This window comes from Gopherus flavomarginatus, chromosome 3 (genome assembly GCF_025201925.1).
Source record: "Gopherus flavomarginatus isolate rGopFla2 chromosome 3, rGopFla2.mat.asm, whole genome shotgun sequence".
In the NCBI taxonomy this organism is placed as follows: Eukaryota; Metazoa; Chordata; order Testudines; family Testudinidae; genus Gopherus; species Gopherus flavomarginatus.
Genome location: NC_066619.1, coordinates 34,814,890 through 34,839,906, shown reverse-complemented (window position 1 = coordinate 34,839,906; position 25,017 = coordinate 34,814,890). Strand labels below are relative to the sequence as shown.

General features: G+C 38.8%; 1 protein-coding gene across 8 annotated transcripts in view; it reads left to right on the top strand.

The window, feature by feature from the left end:
- ARL15 (ADP ribosylation factor like GTPase 15) overlaps positions 1-25,017 on the top strand; it is a 369,916-nt gene that overhangs the window by 83,302 nt on the left and 261,597 nt on the right. Inside the window, exons 2-3 of one of the 8 annotated variants that reach the window (XM_050947136.1) lie at positions 10,086-10,317; positions 10,390-10,497. The exons of the other annotated variants lie outside the window; for them this stretch is intronic. Coding sequence (XP_050803093.1) covers positions 10,495-10,497 — 3 coding nt within the window. The 5' untranslated portion in view covers positions 10,086-10,317; positions 10,390-10,494. The remainder of the gene's footprint in view (positions 1-10,085; positions 10,318-10,389; positions 10,498-25,017) is intronic. 8 annotated transcript variants of the gene reach the window in all.

Below are 25,017 nucleotides of genomic sequence, written 5' to 3'. Positions count from 1 at the left end.
TGTGCCACTTCCAACAGCTCCCATTGGCCAGGAGCAGCGATTGGCTGAACCCAGGGACGCGGCAGGTAAACAGTCCGGCCCGGCCTGCCAGGGGCTTTTCCCCGCACAAGTGGCGGAACAAGTTTGGGAACCGCTGATTTAGACTGTTCTTAGTGGTACCAGATGACAGAACAAGGAGTAATGGTCTCAAGTTGCAATGGGGGAGGTTTAGGTTGGATATAAGGAAAAACTTTTTCACTAGGAGGGTGGTGAAATACTAGAATGGGTTACCTAGGGAGGTGGTGGAATCTCCTTCCTTTTGAGGCTTTTAAGGTCAGGCTTGACAAAGCCCTGGCTGGGATGATTTAGTTGGGGATTGGTCCTGCTTCGAGCAGGGGGTTGGACTAAATGACCTCTTGAGGTCCCTTCCAACCCTGATATAGTATGAGTCTATGGCTAGAGCCCAGTTATTTGTGGCCATTGTGGGAATTCAGTTATATGTTCTGCAGAAAATGAGAAACTGCATCTATAGCTTTACAATAATGGTAATTATAGCTTTCACACTGATATATTTGATGAATATATTAAATTATCTCCGGCATCTACCAACCACAAATTACTACATATGGTAACTGATAACCTGGCTTTATTGCCATGTAATCTGAGAGACATAAATAACTATGTACTGTAATTACATGACAGTTACCACATAACTGAAAGTAGTTACGTGGTGGTTTGTGCCCTGTGCAGTGTTGATATATTTTTTTTCTTAATGACATAGCACACATTTGTCTCTCTTTCTGTGCATTAAAGAAGTTTTCAGTTTTTACAGTAGAATTTTATAGAAAAGGAAAAGTCTTTCATTAAAGCGAACCACTTCATTGCCCTCTGTTTCAAGTAGTGTTTGTTGGCTGGTATCCTCTTTTTTGTGTTTTGCTAAATGATAGTCTCTGTGGGTCAGTGGGGGGAAAAACAACCTTTTTGACTAAATCTGTGATTTAATAGATATAGCGCCTCTGTCATGATTGGGGTGGGCTTTTCAGATGTCCCAGAAAACTGACCAAGAGGGCACAATTCTTCTGTCCTGTAGACTTCTCTCTTTGTGGATAAATGTTTTGCTATGCTTGTTTTTGTCATTCCATATTATGTTTATCAAAGCTATGACTGAAATGAAATAGGCATGGCAAAAAGTCTTTTTGTTATTCCTTTAATTAAACAATGTACCGTTTCTACTGGCTTCTATAATGGGATTTATTTTGTTTCCTAAGAGAAAGTTGGTGTCTGTGCATTTACCAAGAAGTAAAAATGATGGAACAAATGTCCTTTATTTGACAAAATGAGATTTTACTTTATCATTTTAAATGTATATTCTTTATTTTCCTTACTTATAGAATTGGGCAGATATTTTGGATAATCACATACATATGTTTATATATAAAGTTAATAGATCCTCAGGTGACACTAAAATCTGCTATTAATATCTACAAACTACAGAAGAGTTTAAAAAAAACCTTTAATTTTCAGGAAGTTGCATATGTATATTTACAAAACTAATTAAACTGTTCCCTTTTTTACTTTTTTTATTGTGTGTAGGTGAGAAGCTAATAGCATATTTTGTTACTGACACAAATATATTGCATGAGAATCTATTAATTTACATTTTTAAAGATGTTTTTTGTTATGACTCAGTTTTTCCTTAAGTGGTAATTAGAAGAGCTCACATAGATTTTATGCATTCTTAGATTAGACCTAACTCTGGCTTGATTATGGAAGGTTTTTACAATGAAACTGGTCAGTAGATGGCAATGCTGTTCTACTGCAGTCTTGTAACTGCTGAAATATCAGAGTTTTTTAGCTTTGAACTCTGTTTAACATATCCTTCACATCTATTCTGTTTCTGGAACTCGATTATAGTGATACTGTATTGTTTTAAGTAGAATTAGCTCAGTCACTTAAAAACAATTATCAGTATTGAAGAAAAAAGAGTGCTGGTGTTAATGTATTGGAGTATGTATGGATGCCTCAGGTGTGTATATATAGTGTGATTTAACCATGCTGAAAGTGTAGAGCTAGTTTAATGTTCTATAATTAGTTATAAATAAGGCTTCATGTTAAATGAAAGAAAGCATTGGGGGTGTAGTCGTTTCCTCATCTTTTCTCGATCTTGTTTTATTTTTTCCCCTTTAAAGGTTACTTTTTACTAGTTTCTATTGCAACTTCTGTTGGTAGTGATGCACAGGACCTTCCTCTAACAGTTGTCTTCTCTTCCCCGCACCCCCATTGAAACATTTCTTTGCTATTAAAATTTGATTCACAATTTACTAGTCTTGAGAGTCCCAACTCAGTACTGGGAGTACATCTTGGCTCTTTCTTCAAGATCAGGGAATCTTTATAAATAAGCCTCTTTATTTGTTCCCTAGCAAACCTATGAGAGAGTCAGTGATCACTTGTTTTGTGCTCTGTGCTAGTCTCTTGGCAAGATTCACTTTCTTGAATAGTCACCATCTTGAATGGGGGTGAAACTGTGTTTTTTATGTATCACTTTTAAAAAAAATAGTAGTAGAACAGACCCTTGTAATTTGCACACTGTTAGCTGAAAGTTTCTACAGTGCAATATACAAGTGTCCCTACCTACTGATTTATTTTGTTCTTTCAAGGTCTCTTTTAAAGATTTTATTAAATTAAGAGAAATATTCACTCTTTTTAGTAGTGTTCCAAATTTAACATACCACAGAATATACAAAGTGTTCAAATGTACAGTGTTTTTCTACATAATTAAATTTGAAGGGTGGATATTAAAATTTGGTAAGGTTGTCCTCTGACCAATTTATTTTTTTGAAATTGTACCTCAAGTTCTTTGCAAAAAATATGTTTAACTGCTTGGTGTTTTGCTTCGGTATCTTGTTTGCAAAGGAGCACAGGGGAATAATGGTCTGAAGGACTTAGTAGATACTGTAAGAATTGATTATAAAGTCTGCATTGTTGCAACAATTTTGCAGTGAAACAGTAAGTATATGGCCCAATAAATATGACTTTAATTTTGTGTGTTCACAGATAAATAATAAAAGCTTTTAACTGACAAACTTAAAATGCTACATTTGGGAATACTGATAGTTAAATACGTGCAAGAAATTAGTAACTATTAGTGATTACAGAAGTGAGTGTTGCTCATCTCCACACTTATGAAGATACAACTTATATTTTACAATAAACTAGAGTAGTATGCTTGCTTAATAAATTATACATTTTATATGTGAAAGAATCACCTGTCTTGTATATATCAAATACATGAATGGGAGCCACATTTTTAATATTATCTACATCAAAATGAAAAAAAAATGTTGCTCCTGTTCCCAAATGACAGTGTAACTTAACAGCATGCTAGATTTATAATGTAACTTTCTCAGAAATACTCAAAACCGTTTGCTGTAGAATGTGTCGTTTATAAGCTTAATCAAAAAGGCGAAGTTAAACGAAACACTGCACCCCAAGTCTTCAGAATGATCAAAATGCATAATTTTTTTGGAAGCTTATCTTAGTATCAGCAGATCCTTCATCGGAAAAATATGGCATATCTGATATCTAATTCTATTACAAAGCCTAACATAATTTTTCTACAATTTGTTAGAATTGTTGCAAAATGCTATGCATGTTAAAAAAAAATAAAAAATCCGGCCTAGAATTTTTTTTTTTAAAAGTTCTGATGAAAGGCAGTCAGATATTAACAACAACATTCTAGAAAATGTGTTGCTGAGGTGAGGCATGCAAAGAACAGTTAATTATGCTTTAAGTGTTTATGGAGATCAAGTTTTATGAACTTCGGTTTTGCAACATGGATATTTAGCTTTTATTTTTAAATAAAATTTGAAGCTAAATTGTAGGACGTTGCATTTTGGGTGGGGGTGGAGGGGAAGTAGAAAGAAAATTGGCTTTGTTTCTAGTTTCTGCACAGCCAGACTTGCTCTTATGTTTGTAATATTTAGAGAAGTTCAATAGGGGGCCCTTGATGCTTTGATCTGATGCCACAGTGCAATTTAATGAGAGAGAGGTTTTCAATATTGTCTGCAATATTGAAAATTCTACCAGCTCAGTCTGATATAATAAAATGTAAGATTTACACCTTGGAACCCCTCTCATATTTCTGGGTATTGTTTCTGTTCAAAACAGGTAATTACAAAAGTCCTCAGATCAATTTTTGTAAAGGGGCTCCCTGATGGGTGCCATGACTGAAGTGTGACATGAGCCTTTTCCAATACAATGGGTGGCCTAACATTCCTCTGGAAGGCCAAGCTCATTAAATATTCTGTTCTCTTTTTCCACCCTCTCCCCCTTAGCTCGACTCAAGCTAAGTCTGAGGTTTCTTCACTGAGGACTTAGGAAAATTGCTTAGAGTTCTCAGATTGAATTTTTTATGTGTATGACTTCATGATGGCATTAGCATGTGCTTTGATCCATGTGTGAATGGCACTGGGTCGGCTCTTATTGCCATATCCAGATGGTGTTACAGGGAACAAACAGTTGTGTTTTAGGATTTCTCAATAGACTGTCTAGACTGGCCTTGCAGCAGACAGATACAGCCACCCATCAAATTAGCGTTTGTCAGATTTATGGTAATGGTTCACCAAAGCCTTCCTGTCATTGACATTAAGATTTACGCCTCCAAAGTTTTGTCTTCTGCAGAAGGGAAAGTCTGATCTTTTTAAAAGTAAAAGAGGAAAAAAGTAACAAAGAAAATAGTTTCCAAATTAAAGGGCAACATTTTAAAAGTGATTTTTTTTTTTAAAGTAGTGTCTGATTCTCATAGCTGGATTGATTAGGGAAACTTTTTTTTTCCCCCTTCAAATGATAATACGGATGTTCTGTTCTAGTCAGTGTCTCCCATATGCCCTTTTGGAAAGAAAAACATGTATGTGGATTACTACGGCTAGATTTTGCACTTTCATGTTACACTGGAGTAATATGAGCTGCTCCCTGTACGCAGTGGGAATAACCTTTTGACAGGCAGTATGTCCATTCTCAGTGGAAATGTTTTTCCAAGTCTGGCCAGACCTCCTTTGATCACACCACCTCAAATGTAGGGGTCATAGCTACTATGCTATGTACTATGGCTGTTGACCAGATAAAGATGATTTGCGGAGTGTGGAGGAATATTTAAATGTAATCCAAACACCTTTTTTTTTTGTGATTATCGGTATTTTATGTGGCAAAGCTGATGAGAGTGACGATCTGGAGCATTTAGGAAATTTTAAATTATTCTGAATGTACATTATTTGGCTGGAAGCAAAAGGCTGTATATATTTCAAATGGCAGAATTCTAGTGCTCATCTTAGATCACTAGGGGTGTAGGAGTTGAACATGCTAAAGGCATGTTTTTGTATTTGTTAAAGATAATTGACAAATGGTGAAGAGAGTAGTGGGGTAATTAAAACATCCAGACATTACTGGTAAACAAGCAAACACAAAAGTGTGTTCAGAGGATAATGATGCTTAATGAAGATACTGGATGTTGTAAATTTTTGAGGTTACTGTCATTTTAGAAAGTGTCTTTTGTGTTTGGTATAAATGACAGTAATTGCTTTCTAATGCAAGTTTTGTGCCTTGGTCTTTTCTTTTGATTTTAGTACCATCAGGACATAAAATATAGACACAAGATTCACCATAGGAAAATTAGAACTGCCCCCCCACCCCTTATGCATGTATGTTTTTAGGGCTCACTTCTGCTCTAACACAGCAACACACATTCCTCTATAGTGTAGAAGAATAAGCTAGCTCATTCTCCAGTGATCCTGATGGTGTACTCTTATTTTACTGAGCAGATTTCAGTGATTTTTTTTTTCCAGTTTTTATCATCTTTGCTGACTGTTACACAACTTTCATCTGTGGAAGTAGCTTAATGAAATGTTTAGGTTATCAGAGAAACAAATCTTTAATAGCAGATTAAAAATGATTTGTCTCCTTGATTGTGGATATTCAATTCTTATAGCTATTATTTCTGATTTGTGGGAATACTAGTTTTTAGCTTTGTCAAACTTTGTCTCCATATTATATACTTTTATTGTCCAAGTGGGAAGAGCAGCCCTTTTCTCTGATTATTCTTGAGTAGAGCGTAACAAATTTCTGGGTTTGATTTTTATTTTAATGTTTATGCCACTGAAATTTAATTTTATATGCAGTGTGGAGCTTTTATAAAACAACTTCATCTTTTAAACACATTTAACTTTAGTTACCTATTCACTGCATAGCTTTGCACATTTTTAAATAGCCTCTTAAACATTGATTAAAATATTTTAATCTTACAATAAATTTACTTCTGTTTCAGTGAATTTGGTGAAATGTGCAGGAAACCTGGGGACAATATTTTCTAAAATCTAGTTACTGTTTTTCTTTTCCTATTTCTTGAGTAGAAAGGGAAACCTCTTACTAGTCCTGAAAGTATTGGTACTGAATTATTTCCTGAAGTTTCAAGGATGCAGACTTGCTGTGAACATGCTTTCTTTTAATTCTGGTTTGGTAAGAGCTTGAAAATGTACTGCACACTTTCCCTAAGTTGACTTGTTCTGATCAGATTTAAAAAATGTATAGTGAGTTTGAATTTTTGGAGATCACTATTTATCTGTTGTTTTACTGGATATAAAATATACTCTTGTCCTCTTCAGTGGATATGGTTTATTGCACTGAATACTGCATTGTTACATGAAGGGAGACTATGACTGTATGGATTTATAGTGTCCTTTTAGGGCAACCCAAGCCTATAAAAGATAACAAGGAAGGACTATTAACAAAACATTGGCCAGATCCATGAAATATTGGCATGTTGTGTTGCCCTGTTTGAGTTATTTTAAATTTCTTAGGTGAATCTAAGTAGTTACATACTAAAGTGTAGAGACCCAATGAGACTGAGGCTTGCATTGTGCTAGTAAAAGGAAGTTCCTGCCCCAAAAAGTTTACAGCCTTCAGAGAAGACACATACTGAGTTAATGTTTCCTACTTTATATTCCCTGTTTATATATCCAAGAATCGCATTAGCCCTTTTGCCCAAAGCTTCTCACTGGGAGCTTATGTTCAGCTGATTATCCACCATGAACCCTGAGTGTTTTTCAGTCACTGCTTCTCAGGATGGAGTCCCTTATCCTGTAAGTATGGTCTGCATACTTTGTTCCTAGTTATGACTGTACATTTGCTGCATTAAAACACACGTAGTTTACCTGCATCCAGATCACTCTGTATTAGTGATGTGTCCTCTACATTATGCCATTCTTCTGATCTTTGTGTCATTTGCCAGTTTTATAAGTAATTGTTTTCTTCTAGGTCATTGATAAAAGTTTTTAAATAGCACAGGATCAAGAACTTATCCCTGTGAGCCCTTACAAAAAACCTCACCCATTCAATGGTGATTTCCCATTTCCCATTACATTTGAGACCTGTCAGTTAGCTAGTTTTTAATCTATGTAATGTGAGCTCTTTTGTTTTTTGTGTTTTAATTTCTTAATCAAGGTTAGCTAAAAGAAGGGACAGGTGACACTGAAGTGAGGGAGAGAGAAGGTGAATGGAGGAGGGGAGAAAGAGTGAGGGAAGGAATAAGTGGTATGGAAGGTAGTAAGTAGCAGTCTGACATCAGTGTGCAGAGATCCGTGCTGCAGCTGCTTTTTGTCTGCTCCTTCCAGTTGAGTCTGTACATGTCTTCACTGCGCTTAATTTGGGTGTTGTCCTTAACCCTGTGTCTGTGCGATATGAAACCCTGTCACCGGTGTTTAGTGATGCTTTAAACCTGGGCTAACTGGTCTGTCTGGATATGTAGCCTAGAGTTCAGTGCCACTTTCACTTGGGGACACAGACTTAGTCTCATGAGTGCTGATAGTCCTCCAGTACCTTCCCACGATTCCTCTGTGTGCCTGGGACAGGTAAGTTCTCCTGCAATTCACTGTGAAAGAAACATGAAGCAGCTCAGCTTCTTGCAGCACAGATTGCTGTGAGATGTGTCCCCAGAAGTTCTAGCAAAATACAAGGATGAGCACAGCCCCAATGAGGACAGAGTAACTCTGATGTGGCTTTGCTGTGTGGTTGCTAACAACTAGGCTAGGCCAATTCAGGTGTTCAGACTTGAGTGTGGATCACCTGAGTTAATTCTGCAGTGCAGACATACCTTTAGTTCCCAGCCTAGATTCACGCAGGAGTTTTTCTTTTCCAAGCTCACGTGACTGGGACACGGGCTGGTGTACATCAACCCTGGCTAGTCCAGTTGCATCTGAGGACAGGGATCGGGGGCAGAAGTAGCCTTGGCTGGGTTTAGTACAATGAGAGGATGTTTATGGAGGGGGAGTGGCACCAGTGAGGTGAAAGGGCTCTAGTCAAAAGTCCAGCCCTCATCCAGTTGTTGGGGAGGTTACTGGGTTTCCTACCAAAGTGCTATCCCAAGACTTTGTTTTGTGGGTGGAGCTCAGTGGCTGTTAAAATGGGGGAACTTTTTTCTCATCCCTTCTACTCATATTAGAGCCTGTCAATTTTGGGGAGCAGAGGGAGCTAAAAAAAATCACAAGACAGTCCAAAAACATGTTTAATATTTATATTAAAAAAAAAAACTTACCATTTTTTTGAACCTTTGGGGTTGGGAATACTGTATTCTAAATACAGGAAAAACGTGATACCTGCTATGATCATGTTAGCAAATGCTTATTCTGTAAACCAAGACCATTGTTGCTTTTCAGAAGGGGAACAAAATGAAACTGGCAGTTGTTAATTTCACTGCTGCCCTGAATTACAGCATACTTAGCTTCATGCGGCTGCTGCTAGGGAAGCTCTGAGCAGCAACAGAGGCACTAGAACAACTCTCTGCACTCAGAAAGACAGTATAATGTCAGTATATTTTCAGAAGGTTGCCTTTCCAACCATATGGGCTGAAAAATCTGTTAAATAAAATATTCATTTCTGCAGAAATAAGTGGTTTAATTCCCTCTCTGCACCATGTAAATTTTCCTATTCATCTCTATGAAATAAACAAATGGATTTTTTTAAAACTCTAGTAATAGATTCCCCCCCCCCCTTTTTTGACAATAAGTGAACATGATCTTAAGCCTACACTCATGTTGTACAGGTTTAATTCAAATCAGTTTAAAAACAATTTAAGTAAATTTAGGCACACCTCTATGTAGACATGCATCAGTTTTGTATCACAAATATACTTAGTGTACAAGGATAACAGGATTCTGGCTATTTATTCCATGTCATCGTATGTAGTTTTTGGAATGATTTAAACATTGTTTTCTGTGCAGTTACACACTTTCAGTTTGAATGAGCGATGTAGACTCATGAGCCTTCTGTTGCTGTGTGTAAGGTACATTAAATGTTTGGTTTAAATAAATAAAAAACATCCTTTAGAAAAATACAATGTCATGTTCCCTTCCTTTCCCTATTCCAGATGCACTGGTGCTCTTGCTGTATTGCAGAGGGCTGACAATGTTTGCTTTCTAAAGCTTATGCCTTTAGGTAATTTGTTTTTCTGTAGTGGTACATTCTTAATAGCATTCTTAATGTGCTGTGTATGAATAGGAAAATATTAAAAATCAAGCATCACAGCTGAAAAAATATTGTGTTTTATAAGCGGCTTGGCCAACAGAATGTGCTATTCACTGAAGTGGATAGTTGCTCTAATAGAGCAGAAAACCAGGACCAACTGGAACAGGGAAGATATGTGAAACTTGAGGTATGGAATATTGTCTACCTTCTTTTCCCTATTTTAACAACTTTTTCCTCATTGCAAGCATAGAACTGAAAGAATCTTTCACGTTTCAGTCCTCCTCTATCTAAGGAAATAATATCCATATGTGGGAAGTTTCCCCATATCTTTTACATTCATCATGATTCAGCTCTGTCTGTTTGTCTTGTGTATATATGTGTCCATTGCATATATATGTGAGTGCCTGACAAAATCGCCTGAGGCAATCTGAGACTATATTGTGCATTCTTTCCTCAAATGACAGTATGCATAGTCTTAAAAAAATTATACTAATTGCTGTCTTAAAGGAGGTGAAGCGGGGCTATTTTTTAACACCTGTATTATGTGACAGGAACCTTTTGCAGATAAGTGAAATGCAAGTTTCATTTAACAGATGTCAGATGAGTGCCCATTCTGCAGAATACTTCACACTGTGGCCAATTGCTGCAAAAGTGAATCATGCGCTGGCACTGCTCACTCCAGTATCCTGATGATGACTCTGGATGTCATGTCAGGTCACAGAGAGATAGTCCACTCCACGTGATCACCATGAAAATCAAGTTCCAGGCCTCAGATTGAATCTGGTAATGGACCAATCCTGGTCCTTCACACTACACTGACTTCTGGTGAGCCTTCTTCATGTATTGCTTAGTAAAAAGTGCTGCATGTTGCATCAGCTTGAATGTTCTCATTCCTAGGTGCAGTGCATGGCACCATTTCTGCCTAGAAGTGAGGAATACATGGATCACTATACTTGAGTCCACATTTAATAGGAAGAGGTGCAACTTCCTGGTCAGCCAAAGATGGTAAGAGTTTCTAGCTACTGCTGCTGTGTAAGCGTCTAGGAGTGCTAGGAGTACCTCAATTAAACATCACATCCAGGATGTAATAGTATTGTACCCGTGTGCGCCATCTTCGCTCAGTATTAATTTTTGGAATCTAACCTACCCTGTGTTTAAAACTGGCAGTTGCAAAAATGTGTATCTACAGAAATAAAACTATGTACATTTGGAATATAGTGCACCAGATTCTAATCTCATGAGCACATATGCTTTCTAGGTACCAGTTTGTGCACAGCATGTAGCTGCATCTAAGACTAAAGTCAGGCCAGACCACAGCAGCTTAAATGGCTTATGTATCAATGGGAAGACAAGGCACGATGTGTGAACTGTGGCAAGATTTCTGAATTCTGTGGCACTCTGTTGTAGCAAACTGGAACTTCTTTTGGAAGCCTCATTTAAACTGAGTTTTCTAGTTACGCAAATGAATAACAGTAAAATAGCCCTGGGGTTTCAGCATGTTAAATGGGGGGTGGCTTATGATTGTGGGACAAGCATATTAGGTGTATATCTGCTAACATGATCAACAGTGAAATAGCTAACAATATTAACATGCAAACTGTAATCTTTGGGGTGTCAAATGTGGCAACTGATTGAGACAAATTGGGCAGTTCACCCTCACATTGTTCTTCGACTGTATACAGACAGGCTCAGGAAGATGAACACTATATTGATTTACACTTGGTTCATAGTTTCAAGATTTTCTTCATAACCATATGGGATAGAAATCCTAAATTAAACTGTTTTCCATAATATATATCCCTCAGTTGTGGTAGAGACTTTAAAATATAGAATGAAGGCAGATTGGGGGATGGAAAGTACCTAGTAGCTTCTTGTCATTTTCTTTGTCACTATTAAGAAGGTTTTTCTCTGTTGTACTGAAATGAACTGTGTGGAGTAGCTTAAAAGACTAGACATTAGAATGGGATGAATACTGTTGTGTGATTCTCTGTGGTGTATGGTACTCAGGGGAGCAAAGCCACCTCAGTTCCACAGTAATGGAGTGAGAGGCCCACACAAAGTGGGGAATAAAGCTGAACCGGATATCTTTTCATTTCCTTATCCTATCACAGTATCTCTCTGGGGGAAAAAAGGTGGAGGGATGTGTTTGGCAGAAGCCTTTAAGATCAGGTCTAGACTAGACATTTTTGCTGGTATAACTGATTCTTTACAACACTTTTACATTGGCAAAAAACAAACCCTAATGTGGACAGTTATTCTGGCAAAATAACTAGGGCGAAGAAAGAGTCCTTTCGCCAGTAGAGCTTATGATGTTTGGGAACTGGTATAAACTATGCCAGGATAAGCTGCGGGCTTGACTGCACAGCTAGTCAGTGCATAGAAAGCAAGGCTGCGAATATACAGTGCGCTAGTGTGATCTGTACTGACTGGCCTTATGGACCCTGCTACCACTCACTAAAAGTTCCGTTATGCACAGTAGCAGGGTCCACACAGCCAGTCAGTGAATGTCAAGCTAGTGTACTGTACATTCATACCCTAGTTAGCACACACTAACTAACCATGTAGACAAGAATCTCCACTACGAGGATTTAATGGTATAGCTATACCGAGAAACCCTTTCTAGCGTAAACTAGGCCAAAGTGGCATGTCATGCTGGCTATATTGACAGTCAACAAGACAGCCCCAGAATGTATAACATTGTTAGAGAATTAATTTTGTCTCTCTTGAAGAGTGCTAGTTCACCTTTCAAGGTCTCCATCCACCTTGAGTGTCACCAGGAATGTCAAAGCGTAACTGTGGCAGTGGAGCCACATGTGGCACAACAAACAAGCTGACCATGATGCTGTTCTTAGAGGTGCAGAGGTGGTCTGAAAAGTCTTCAGTGAGAACCATCCATGTGACTGGAGGGGATCTATGAGGCTTGGCCCTTAGCAATAACTGCCCCCTCATTTGAGGTCCTCTTCCCCCTCTCTTCAGCGCTGGTGCAGTGAAGAAGATGCTGCAACACTACCTTCCCCCTTGCACAACTTTTCCCTTTCTGTTCGCTTTTATGCAGAGTGGGACTATAATGGCAAAATAGGTACAGGAAATATGCTAGCCTTAGACGTTACCTACCTTCATTCATCAATTTGTAATGGCAAGATGATATTCTGATATCAGATCCTCAGTGTAAATCTGTGTAATCCATCTGTAATCCTGTTTTAGTGCTTTCATTGTCTTGAGCTATCAGTAATGAACACTGCTTTTTTGATAAGCAATTTGAAATGAGTCTAATCACTCATTCTTTTGGAAGATTGATTCAATTCAGCTCTACACTAAAGTACCAGAAAGTAGATTCACAGTACAATCAGTGCAGGAAACATTACAAGAAAATCACCCTTCTCTTGCTTCTGGCACTTTCTACACTAAATCTAATGAATATTACAGAAATACTTTGACCATCATAAGTGCAGTATGGAACTGGAATAATTTTTAAAATACCGTTATGTTTTCTGTCATAGGAAATTGGAATTGTCCCTGAGAAAGATCCAAGAAAAGACTTCATAAAAAAGAAAATACGCTGCTGTAGATTTTCTGACAGAGAAATCAAACACAGCATGTAGATGTAAACATGGAGAAGGTCTTACATTACTTTAGAAGGAATTAATATTTTAAAAGTTAAGATCAGAAACATGGTCAATACATGTATCTCAGAATGCATCTTAACTTTACCTTCAGTAAATATTGCAGGTAAGAAAAATTGCCCTTTACTTAGCATGTTGGTGATACAAAGGAAATAAGAGTTTAGATTTTGTCTGAGCCACAGGGTAGTGATGATTCTTATTAAAATAAGTCATCTACGGTACGCACTTAAGGGAAATTCAAAGCTATTACAGCAGACTGCCTGCCAGAAACCTTAACTCATTTATGACAGTCTAATAACGCTAAATTCTTTGAACATGTGTTGAAGGGGGGAAGCTGAAAGGCCTAATTCCTGAAAATGTGGGCAGCATTTAATTGCATTAAAATATTTTTGAGTTAGTGTAATAATTAGGTAAAAACTTATACAGATCTCATGGTCTGTATTTTTTAGTACATACATATTTAATGGTATGTGCAATTGTTGATAGAAATTCAAAAACTAAAGAAGGAAATGACATTTTATTTTTATTCAGCTTTCATAGAGGCATTTACAAATATAACCTCTTCAGTTACCATTTGGTTGTGCTCTATTACCAAGAAGTATTCTTTTAACTGGAAGGTCATCATGAGATTTTGCAGAAGTTGCACAGATGAGTTATTTTTATTTTAAATAGAGGCTTATACTGTCACATCAAACCAGAATGTAGTAAATGGTTGGTGTATATAATTTGAGGCTATATTTAAGTCTTCCAGTTTCCTCTCATTAAGGGCACTTGTCCAATGTGTTTGAACCATAGCATTTCTTCCTCTCCTCAACCTAAATCCTGTACCCCTTTAAGTTGCTTCCACCCAAAGGAGGTAAGCAGCCCTCACTGGTGAAAGAACAGGTTACGGACTATTTAGAAAAGCTGGACATGCACAAGTCTATGAGGCTGGATCTAATGCAGCTGAAGGTGCAGAGGGAGTTGGCAGATGTGATTGCAGAGCCATAGGCCTTTATTTTTGAAAACTCATGGCGATTGGGGAAGGTCCCGGACGATTAGAAAAAGGCACATATAGTGCCCATCTTTAAAAAAGGGAAGAAGGAGAATCCAGGGAACTACAGCCTCACCTTAGGCCCTTGAAAAATCATGGAGCAGGTCCTCAAGGAATCCATTTTGAAGCAGTTGTAGGAGAGGAAGGTGGTCAGGAACAGTCAACATGGATTCACCAAGGGGAGTAGTGGGAGCAAAAGACATATATCTGGCTTCAAGACTAAGCTTGATAAGTTTATGGAGGGGATGAGAGATCCTAATTTTGGCAATTAATTGATCTTTGACTATTAGTTGTAAATATGCCAAATGGCCTGTGATGAGACTTTAGATGGGGTGGGATCTGAGTTACCACAGAGAATTCTTTCCTGGGTGTCTGGCTAGTGAGTCTTGCCCACATGCTCAGAGCTTAGCTGATTGTCATATTTGAGGTTGGGAAGGAATTTTCCTCCAAGGCAGATTGGCAGAGGCCCTGGGAGTTTTTCACCTTCCTCTGCAGTGTGGGGCATGATTTACTTACTGGAGGATTCTCTGTACCTTGAATCCTTTAAACCATGTTTTGAGGACTTCAGTGGCTCAGACATAGGTTAGGAGTAGGTGGGTGAGATTTTATGGCCTGTGTTGTGCAGGAGGTCAGCCTAGACGATCATATTGGTTTCTTCTGACCAATCTGATTGCCTTCTACAATGAGATAACTGGCTCTGTGGATATGGAGAAAGCGGTGGACATGATGTATCTTGACTTTAGCAAAGCTTTCCATACGATCTCCCACAGTATTCTTGCCAGCAGGTTAAATGAGTATTGATTGGATGAATGGACTAGAAGGTGGATAGAAAGCTGGCTAGATCACCTGGCTCAATGGGTAGTGATCTATGGCTTGATGTCTAGTTGGCAGATGGTATCAAGCAGAATGCCCCAGAGGTCGGTCCTGGGGCCGGTTTTGTTCAACGTCTTCATTAATGACCTGGATGGTGGGATGGATTGCGCCCCAGCAAGTTCACGGATGACAGTAAGTTGAGGGGAGAGGTAGTTACACTGGAGGGTAAGGATGGGATCCAGAGCGAACTAGACAAACTGGAGAATTGGGCCAAAAGAAATCTGATGAGGTTCAACAAGGACGAGAAAGGAGTCCTGCACTTAGAAGGAAGAATCCCATGCGCTGCTACAGGCTGAGGACCAACTGGCTAAGCAGCGGTTCTGCAGAAAATGACCTAGGGGTTACAGTAGACACGAAGCTGGATATGAGTTAACAGTGTGCCCTTGTTGCCAAAAAGGCTAACAGCATTTTGGGCTGTATAAGTAGGGTCATTGCCAGCAACTCGAGGGACATGATCATTTCCCTCTATTCAGCATTGAGGACTAATTTGGAGTACTGTGTCCAGTTTTGGGTGCCACACTACAGAAAGGATGTGGACAAATTGGAGAGAGTCCAGCGGAGGGCAACGAAAATGGTTAGGGGGCTAGGGCACATGACTTGAGAGGCTGAGGGAACTGTGTTTATTTAGTCTGCAGAAGAGAAGAGTGAGGGGAGATTTGATAGTAGCTTTCACTTATCTGAAAGGGGGCTCCAGAGAGGATGGAGCCTCAGCTATTTTCAGTGGTGGCAGATAACAGAACAAGAAGCAATGGTCTCAAGTTGCAGTGTTGTACCAATTATATTAGACCAGTAAAAACGAGCAGGATCTTATTAAAGGGGACAAGGCAAAGATGCCACATTTATTGTCAATACCATAATAAAATAAAAGATAACAGCAAACAATGTTGTTTTATTCCTAGGATTACTTATATATATATCCATTCACACAATCATTCATACAGGTTCTATATAGATATTATAGTTACCAGCCTAAAGTTGCTTGTGACAGAATACTGGCCAGGTACCCGTACACAAGAGTAGAGCCGAGTCTGAGTCAGGTGCACCTGATGCTCCTGGAGGCTGGCAGCAGAACCATAGACTCAAAGTCCTCAGTCTTTAGAGTCCAGTTTTATAGGGATTTTTCCCTATGTTAGTTTATGGGAGTTGTTTCATTCTGCTGTTGCTTGATCAATCAGCAGGTGACTGGCTCCATTCTGTTCATTCTGCTGTTGCTTGATCAATCAGCAGGTGGCTGGCTCCATTCTGTAGGTGCTTGGGGTGGATTCCAGTTCGCCCTCCGGGGGTCATCTGGTTGATTCCACTTGACACCTTCTTCGGCCGACACTGAATTTTTCAGGCTGGTAACTCCCTAACCATTCATTCATCATTTAAACTAGGCACTCATTCACATACACTCTTTATCTTTAGATAAAAATGAATTTACAGAGGTGGGGGTCTCTATTTGTAGTAATTATACAGTTTTGCCTGAGGCATAGGGTCAATTGACGGCTTGCGCGCTGAGTCAGTTGACCAATTTAGCAGCTTACAGAGTCAATTGACGGCTTGCGCGCTGAGTCAATTGACCAATTTAGCTACAAAGTTTCACTTAGGGAACAGGCACTTAGAGTCTATTGACATTTAACAAGTTTTATACAAAGTATCTCTTTGGCTTCACACAGACACAGCTATTTCTAACAATAAATCATTACAAATTTACTTCTAACATAAACCTTAAGTTCTAAAGTATTAATTAACAATAAATCAATAAATCATTTCTCACATAAACCATGTTTAATATAAACCTTTAAATATCCCTACAGCAGTGGGGGAGGTCTAGCTTAGATATTAAGAAAATCTATTTCACTAGGAGAGTGGTGAAGCACTGGAATGTGTTACCTAGGGAGGTGGTGGAATCTCCATCCTTAGAGGTTTTTAAGGCCTGCCTTGACAGAGCCCTGACTGGGATGATTTAGTTGGTGTCGGTCCTGCTTTGAGCAGGGGGTTAGACTAGATGACTTCCTTAGGGTTGGAAGAGACCTCATGTTCTATGATTCTATGTATGTAAGAAGTCTAGTCTCACTTTTGATTGGGAGAATTTGGCAAATGATCAAAGTATCTATTTATTCCCCATTTTTTATTTTATCTTAATTGTTTAACAAATGAGTTTTAACGTGTTTTTTCCCTACCAGTATTGTTTAAGCCTGTACTCTGGATATGCTGAGCTGTTCCTAGATGGTTTGCTCCTGTGTGTCTGGCATGGGAGATTAATGCTTCTAGGAAATGCCATTTTGAATACTATGGCTGCTTGGAATTGTTGGAAGTATGCAAATGAGAAGCTGAGATTTGAGGATCAGCAAGAAGAAAATGGAAGGTAGGGGATCAGGGAATCTAATCAACAGTATATTTTCTATTAAGTCTCTATACTCTTTTTAGTATTATTGGAAATTCATATTGTTACAGTGAACCACAAGTATATGGTTAATATTGTAATAGTTTTTACATGGTTTCATATTGTTCAATACTCAGTTTATAAATGAAGCTAAATACTTTTCAGCTTGAACATTTTGTAATGTGTTCATAGATGAAAAATCAAATTGTACTGATTTTAAAAGGACTTTTTATTAGAACAAGATTCAAAGGTTTTTCACTAGTTTTTAGCTAGATAGTATACCGAGATAAAAATCTTCAAATGTTTCAACTGCATCCTTTATGGTTCATTTGAATTTTGTTTCTGAATACAAAGCAATATGACAATTTGAGCTCTAAAGCTTCCATTTATAATACATTGCTTCATTTTCTTTTTAATTTGTTTTAGAAGGGCACTGCATTCATATTTTCAGTTAATTGTGTTCCAAATTTAAGAAAAAAGGTCTTTAACACAAGATAAATTTTTATTTATTGATTGATAGACAGTATCGATTACAGCTATCAGGTAATCTTTTCTGTTGACTTGAATAAGAGTTGGATCAAGTCCAAAACAAACACAAAGCCTAAAACAAAAGTGCAACATCATAAAATATAAAGCTATATACATGTTTCTGAGATTGTAAACTCTTCAAGGGAGGAGGGACATTTCCTTTGTGTTTTTACAGAGCATATCAAAATGGAGCCTTGATCCTGACTGATGCTATTGGGTGGTACTGCACTAGAAATAATTAATAATTATAGGTTAAATATGTTAACACACAGTTAAGACTACCTAACGCTTCCCATTATTGTGCTTTTGTTTAATTTGTTTATAGCTTTGCTAAACTTCAACCAATCAGGCTGAAATACTATTTCTGTACTTTGTCTCTGAGTTGGATTACATTTAAATAAAAAAACCCAAATGTAATAAAAGTTGTTTTAAAAAATGAGGTAGCCATACCAGTTTAAAAGTGATCAGATCTTTTGTTTAGAACGACTTTTACAGATCCATGGTTTAGAGCAGGAAGTTGCAGTAGGGTGGGTTGGGGCAGAGCTGAGGGTAAATCTGAGGCCTTTCACTGTTCCTGTGAAAATCTATCCAGGCTTGATATATTATAAACCACAGAAAATCACTATTTACAATACTCAGTAGAACTTGTTCTACATCAGCTCCATAATGTTTATTATTCCAGCCGTACCCTGCATACTCTCATGCCTTGTTGAGCTGCTTGCCTGTCCTCCCCCCATCAAAATACCTCTAAGTTTAGGGGAGGGTATCAATGGCTGAGAACCAAAAAAGTTCTCAGTTCAAGTCTTTCATTGATTGTGAAGTGAACAGAAATATTAACGTCAATGATTTGTTATTGAGAGAGGCTGCCTATTCCTACCGGAAGAGGTAGACCGTTACACTGCTTCCCATTTTGCAGGAAGGGTAATTGAGAAGTTGAGTAATGTCACTTTTTGTATACTTGGGAATAGAATTCAGGCTGAATAGAATGACTGATCTGTGTAGCAACATTGCCTTTCAGAATAAATGTGTCAAATCTATGTGCTTGGCTATGATGCCAAACTTCGTTTTAATTACTTTCTAAGACACACTCTTCCCTCTGTGCTAGGAATAGAATCCTGGAATCCTGACTGCCACTACTATACCGCTGTGTAGCAAACAGTTGTGTAAACAACTGGCAGTGTATGTCATGTACCTCGCTAGTAACTGATCCACAGCTGATGATCACCTGCTATTACTACCAGCTATTCTTTTAGCTGAAATGATAGTGATAGAGGTCTCTAATGTGAACCTGAGCTTTCTGGGTTCAGTCCCTGCTGCTGATGCATGCAGGATGTCATTACAGTTGCACATGACTACATTTGTTTCCTTTTTAAAGAATCTAGGAAATTCTGTGGCAAAAAATTTTCAAAAGAACATTGCAAACTCAAGAACTCTTAGGTTAAGATATACCAGAATTATTTCTCCTTCATGATTGTCTGGGAGGATGTGACTGATGGCATCTGGTGGCATCTGACTCAGTGATGAAAATGAACATGCATCAGTCTATGCGGCTTTGGATCGTTATCTAGCAGAACCAGTCATCAGCATGAACACATGTCCTCCGGAATGGTGGTTGAAGCATGAAGGGACATATGAATCTTTAGGGCATTTGGAACATAATATCTTGCGACGCCAGCTACAGCACGCCTGTTCTCACTTTCAGGTGACATTGTAAACAAGAAGCAGGCAGCATTATCTCCTCCAAATGTTAACAAACCTGTTAGTCTTAGCTATTGGCTGAACAAAGAGGTAGGATTGAGTGGACTTGTAGGCTCTAAAGTTTTATATTGTTTTATTTTTGAATGCAGTTATTTTTTAGTTCCCAATTCTACATTTGTAAGTTAACTTTCAATTCACCTTAAAGTACTGTAGTGTAATCTCTTTATCATGAAAAATACTATTTCTTGTCTTTACAATGCAAATATTTGTAATAAAAATATAAAGTGAGCACTGTACACTTTGTATTCTGTGTTGTAACTGAAATCAATGTATTTGAAAATGTAGAAAACATCCAAAAATATTTAAATAAATAGTTTTCTATTATTGTTTAACAGTGCGATTAATCACAATTAATTTTTTTTAGTCGCTTGACAGCCCTAATTCTTATTCATTTACATGTAGTGGTGTCTTCATTTCAACCTGTAACTTCATTCTCTTCTGAGCTGAGAAATCAGTGGAGAATTGAGGCCCTAACCTCTGGTTTGCTTTGGTACAGCAGCTCTCTAGCATGCTCTCTCTCCTCCACCCCTGCAATAGAGAAACCCTGCAAACATTGAGCCAACACTAACAGTTGCTATACGGAGCTTTTTCAGGAGCCTGAGAGGGTGAGCTGGCGCTGCTGCAGCAAACCTCCGACCCTGGTGCTTTGAGTCACACCAGCATGCCAGGGGCCACATTCCCGTCTCTAATCTGTAACTGCCACGAAAAGGCTCAATCAGCAGCATGAGAATTTTTCCTGGAAGGATTTCTGAGGGGAGGATATATCACACAGCCTACTCAGGGGCACTTCAGGAGGTTCTTGCGCCTGAAAACCAGTGCCCCATTCGTAAGAAAATAATATCTTAATTGAGCAAATGGTGTAAAAATCAAGGTGTAAAACGTCTCTCGCTTGCCTTCCCACTCTTATGGAGTGTTTGGGACTCTTCTCATATGCAGGGTCTTTCTTAGTACTCCTGGTTAGGTTTCTCCCACACACTACAGCATGTCTGGGCATGCAGAGAAGTGCTCTTGCTCAAACTTGTTTCTACTTTTGAGACCCAATCTCAGCTAGCATAACGTGTAATGGAAACTGTGTTTTTATGGCTTTTAGCCCATGGACCATTGCTGGGGCTCTGTGTCTGTTATGGATTCTGTGACTTCTTGCAACTTCCATGGCTTCTGCAGTGGCCAGTGTGGACAGGCACATTGGGGTCAGGCACATCTGCCCTGGGGACAGGCACATTGACCACTGCTGGAGCGGCTCTTCAGCCAGCTGCTCAGGTGGTCCCGCAGCTAGCTGCACTAGCCGCTGCTCTGGCAGCCCTGGGCAGCTGGCCGCGGGGACTGCCCGAGCAGCGGCCGATGTGGCTGGCCCCAGGGACTCAGTGGTCCTGGGATGGGTGGAGCAGCAGCAGCCCCTCCTCCCAGTGGGCCCCTGGATTCCGCCCCACATAGCGCTCCTTCCTTCCCAGATTCATTCATGTGTATTTTTAGTATAAATCATGGACAGGTCAGAGGTCATAATTTTTTGTGTTTTGCCCGTGACCAGTCCATGACTTTTACTAAAAATAATCATGATTAAATTGTAGCCTTAACCATTGCTTCTGTCAATAAAACTGGTTCAGAATCTGAAATAGTTATTTAAGAGTTTGGTGGTATTATTAGTGCTTTTCATCAGTAGATCTCAAAGCACTTCACAGTCCTTAATGGCATGCGAAAAAGAGTTTCTTTGCCTCCTCCCTCTTCAGAGGCTAAATCATGCAGCAAACATTTTAAAATCTATTAATTTATTAATTGTTTTAATTGATATACATTATCAGGTGTTTGCCTTGAAGGAAAGGATTTTGTCCCTTACATAGCTTGTCATGTTTGACTCTGTATTGATGTCCATAATACACGATTTAGTTTTTTTTGTAGCAACAGATTGATGCTGTTAGTGGAAGAGTAAGATGTCGTTGGAGGACTGATTGAGAAAAGAAGCATTTGGTCAGTCACACATTCCGTTTAATAAGGGAGGCAGTACAAATGTCCAAGGAAGTCAAATGCTTTTAGTGTTCCTCATCACATGTGCCCTATTGTGAAAATTAATCTTTAAATGCAACACCAGCCTCAGTTCCTCTTTAATCCTGCCTTTTACAAATTAGTGTCTAATAACTTAGTCTGAAAACAGCCACCACATTCCTAAACTCAGATGCAAAATGGTATTGCAAATACTGTACCATACTGTACCTATCAGTTGTTCTAAATTAGTCTGGAGAAATAATCCTGAGCATAAATGCTTCCTCTTAATAGAGAATAAGACTGAGAATATATTATTGCCCTTATATAAATCCATGGTATGCCCACATCTCAAATACTGTGTACAGATATACTGGCACTAGAAAGGGTTTAGAAAAGGGCAACTAAAATGTTTAGGGGTTTGGAGAGAGTCCCATATGAGGAAAGATTAAAGAGGCTAGGACTCTTCAGCTTGGAAAAGAGGAGACTAAGGGGGGATATGATAGAAGTGTATATAAAATCATGAGTGATGTGGAGAAAGTGGATAAGGAAAAGTTATTTACTTATTCCCGTAATACAGGAACTTGGGGTCACCAAATGAAATTAATAGGCAGCAGGTTTAAAACAGATAAAAGGAAGTTCTTCTTCATGCAGTGCACAGTCAACTTGTGGAACTCCTTACCTGAGGAGGTTGTGAAGGCTGGGACTACAACAGCATTTAAAAGAGAACTGGCTAAATTCATGGTGGTTAAGTCCATAAATGGCTATTAGCCAGGATGGGTAAGAAATGATGTCCCTTGCCTCTGTTCCTCAGAGGATGGAGATGGATGGCAGGGGAGAGATCAGTTGATAATTGCCTGTTAGGTTCACTCCTTCTGGGGCACCTGGCATTGGCCACTGTCAGTAGACAGATACTGGGCTAGATGGACCTTTTGGTCTGACCCGATACGGCCGTTCTTATGTTCTAACTGAGAAATTGCTCTGGCATGGAAAACATTTTTTTTCGTCCCTTGTCATACCCTTTACATAATCCCTGCATTTCTAATACACGATGGCATGATGTCAATTATAGGAATCTGAACTGTAAATATCTCTTCTTTATCTTTCCCTCGTATAAAATCCTAATGTCCAGTTGCTGTATCAAAAATTTAAAATGACTAAATGCCAAAATTGTTGGTTTTAAAACTCTTACTACCATACACTATTTACATGAGTAACATTTCTTTTATATTTATATAACAAAGTTGAGCTGAAGGGCTAGTAGTCCATTACACCCTATGTATCACTGTAATGTCTGAGCACCCGCAGTTTTTTATATATATGTTTTTTGAGCCTTATTTAATATCTCATTTTGAGTTTGCTTTTTTTTGTAGGATAAGATGCCTATGGCAGGCTTCCTCATGCCTGAGGTGAGATTTTTCTCCCAAACCAACAAGAGGGACAGACCGGCTTCCTGCTCACCTAATGTAGTTAGTGGGAACTTTGCCTGAGTAAGATGTGCTGGATCAGGACATGTTTTAGTCTGCATTAAACCTTTTTTAGATCTATACATCGAAGTAAAATACCCCCCCCACACACACACACACTCTCTCTCTCTCTCTCTCTCTCTCTCTCACATTCACACAAAACCATAGTCAATCATCTTAATATAATTCTGTATTTTTATGCTTGATGTATCTAATGTTCCGTCAAAACAGTATGCTCTCAAGTAACAGCATATTACCAATCTGTGGTTTTTAAAAGGTAAAGTGAAAACCATGTTCAACCAGCTTCCAGTTATCTCTAAAAATTAGATTAAAGAAATCCGGGAGCTGGGAAATCCATCAATATTTCAATGGAGTGTACAAATCCTGCAGACTGAAACAGATCATTGTCAGGATTCATTTCTTGACATATGATAAGCTTCTCCTTAGAGGGGGACTGTGACAGGGTATGTAAGCCTTGCACTAACCTGGAAGGGTTTAAAGAGCTGCTTTTGGGCTAGAGTGGCCCTGTTCTGCTACACCTGCAAATCATGTCAAGACTGGAGGAGGACTTAGAAGGAGAGAATTCTATTCAGATGGAGACAGCACTGGGAAGGGAACAGAAAGTTGAGCTTCACCAGCCCTGAAGAGAGGACAGCCCGTAGAGCCCCTGTTGTCAGAGAAGAAGGGTGTCAAAGGGGAAAAGTGAGGCTTGCACTGGAACCCTAGTGAACTCTGAAGTGGACATTGATACTCCCAGAGCCCTTCTGAAGTAAGACAGGCCCACTGACAAGTTTTTTCTTTACCTTTCGTCTGTTCCTCCTTGCTGACTATGGGCTCTTTGGTGGCATCTCCCTCTGTCTCCCTGGTGGACAGGCAGTTGAGAGTCCCCAGCTTGAAAGCGACTGTCCACTGCAAAGATGCCCTTCAGCACCCAAAAGATCCACAGTGGTATGAATTCATTGTTTCGTTTTCTCTCATATATTGTTCTCATAGAAAAATGACTGACCAAGTATTATTATTTTATCAACTACAATTTGGTTAATAACATAATAAAAAACATCCTGATTTGTTAATAACATTGATTAATAATTAAACCACGTGGTGTTTAATATGTGCTGCAAAGAGGCACAGGAGACACATTAAAGAACCACTTGCATCCACCAAGCCTCAATCTGAGTATCACTGGATTAGATTGTGAACGCTTTGGTGCAGGTGCTGTATTCTTTAGCTATGCGATTGCAAACCACAGTGGAGCCCTGATCCTTGATTGTGGCCCAGGCAATACCCTAATGAAAAAAGTATAGTACCATTACCTCTGTAAACTCAGCAGACTTTGGGTGCAGTTTCATCAGTTCACATTTCCTAGACTCTGTAAGGCTTTGTCTTTTAGGTCATAAAACCTAATGCCTCATAAAAAATATAATCTGATGAACACATACCCAGTGAAGTCTTTCAAGGAGATAATTTAGATTGGAGGACCAGTGGAGTAGAAGGGTTTCCTCAGGATGAGAGTCTACAAATTTGTGCACCTGCTATCAGTGAATGTATTTCACCTGTCTTATAGTGTGCAGCTGAAGTCAACTTAAATTTGTAGTATGTGCACTCAGGGCACAGTTTTTCAGTGGCTATAAGACTAAGTCAAACATTTTTTCATAGTTGGTAAATTCACTACTTACTGATGACTGACTGTTTCTTTCTCGAACTTTGAAATCGATCTGTGCCTTTTTAAAAGGCAGATTAGCTCTAGTGTCTAGAATTCCTTAAAATTGAAATAATTGCCTACCTCAAACGGAGATTTTGCTCAACGTTTTCAAAAATAAAATCTCCTTTGGAAGAGAATACCACGGGAAGGTTGATCTCTAATTGTGTGGGTTTTTTGCTTTCGAAAGCTAGGAGCCT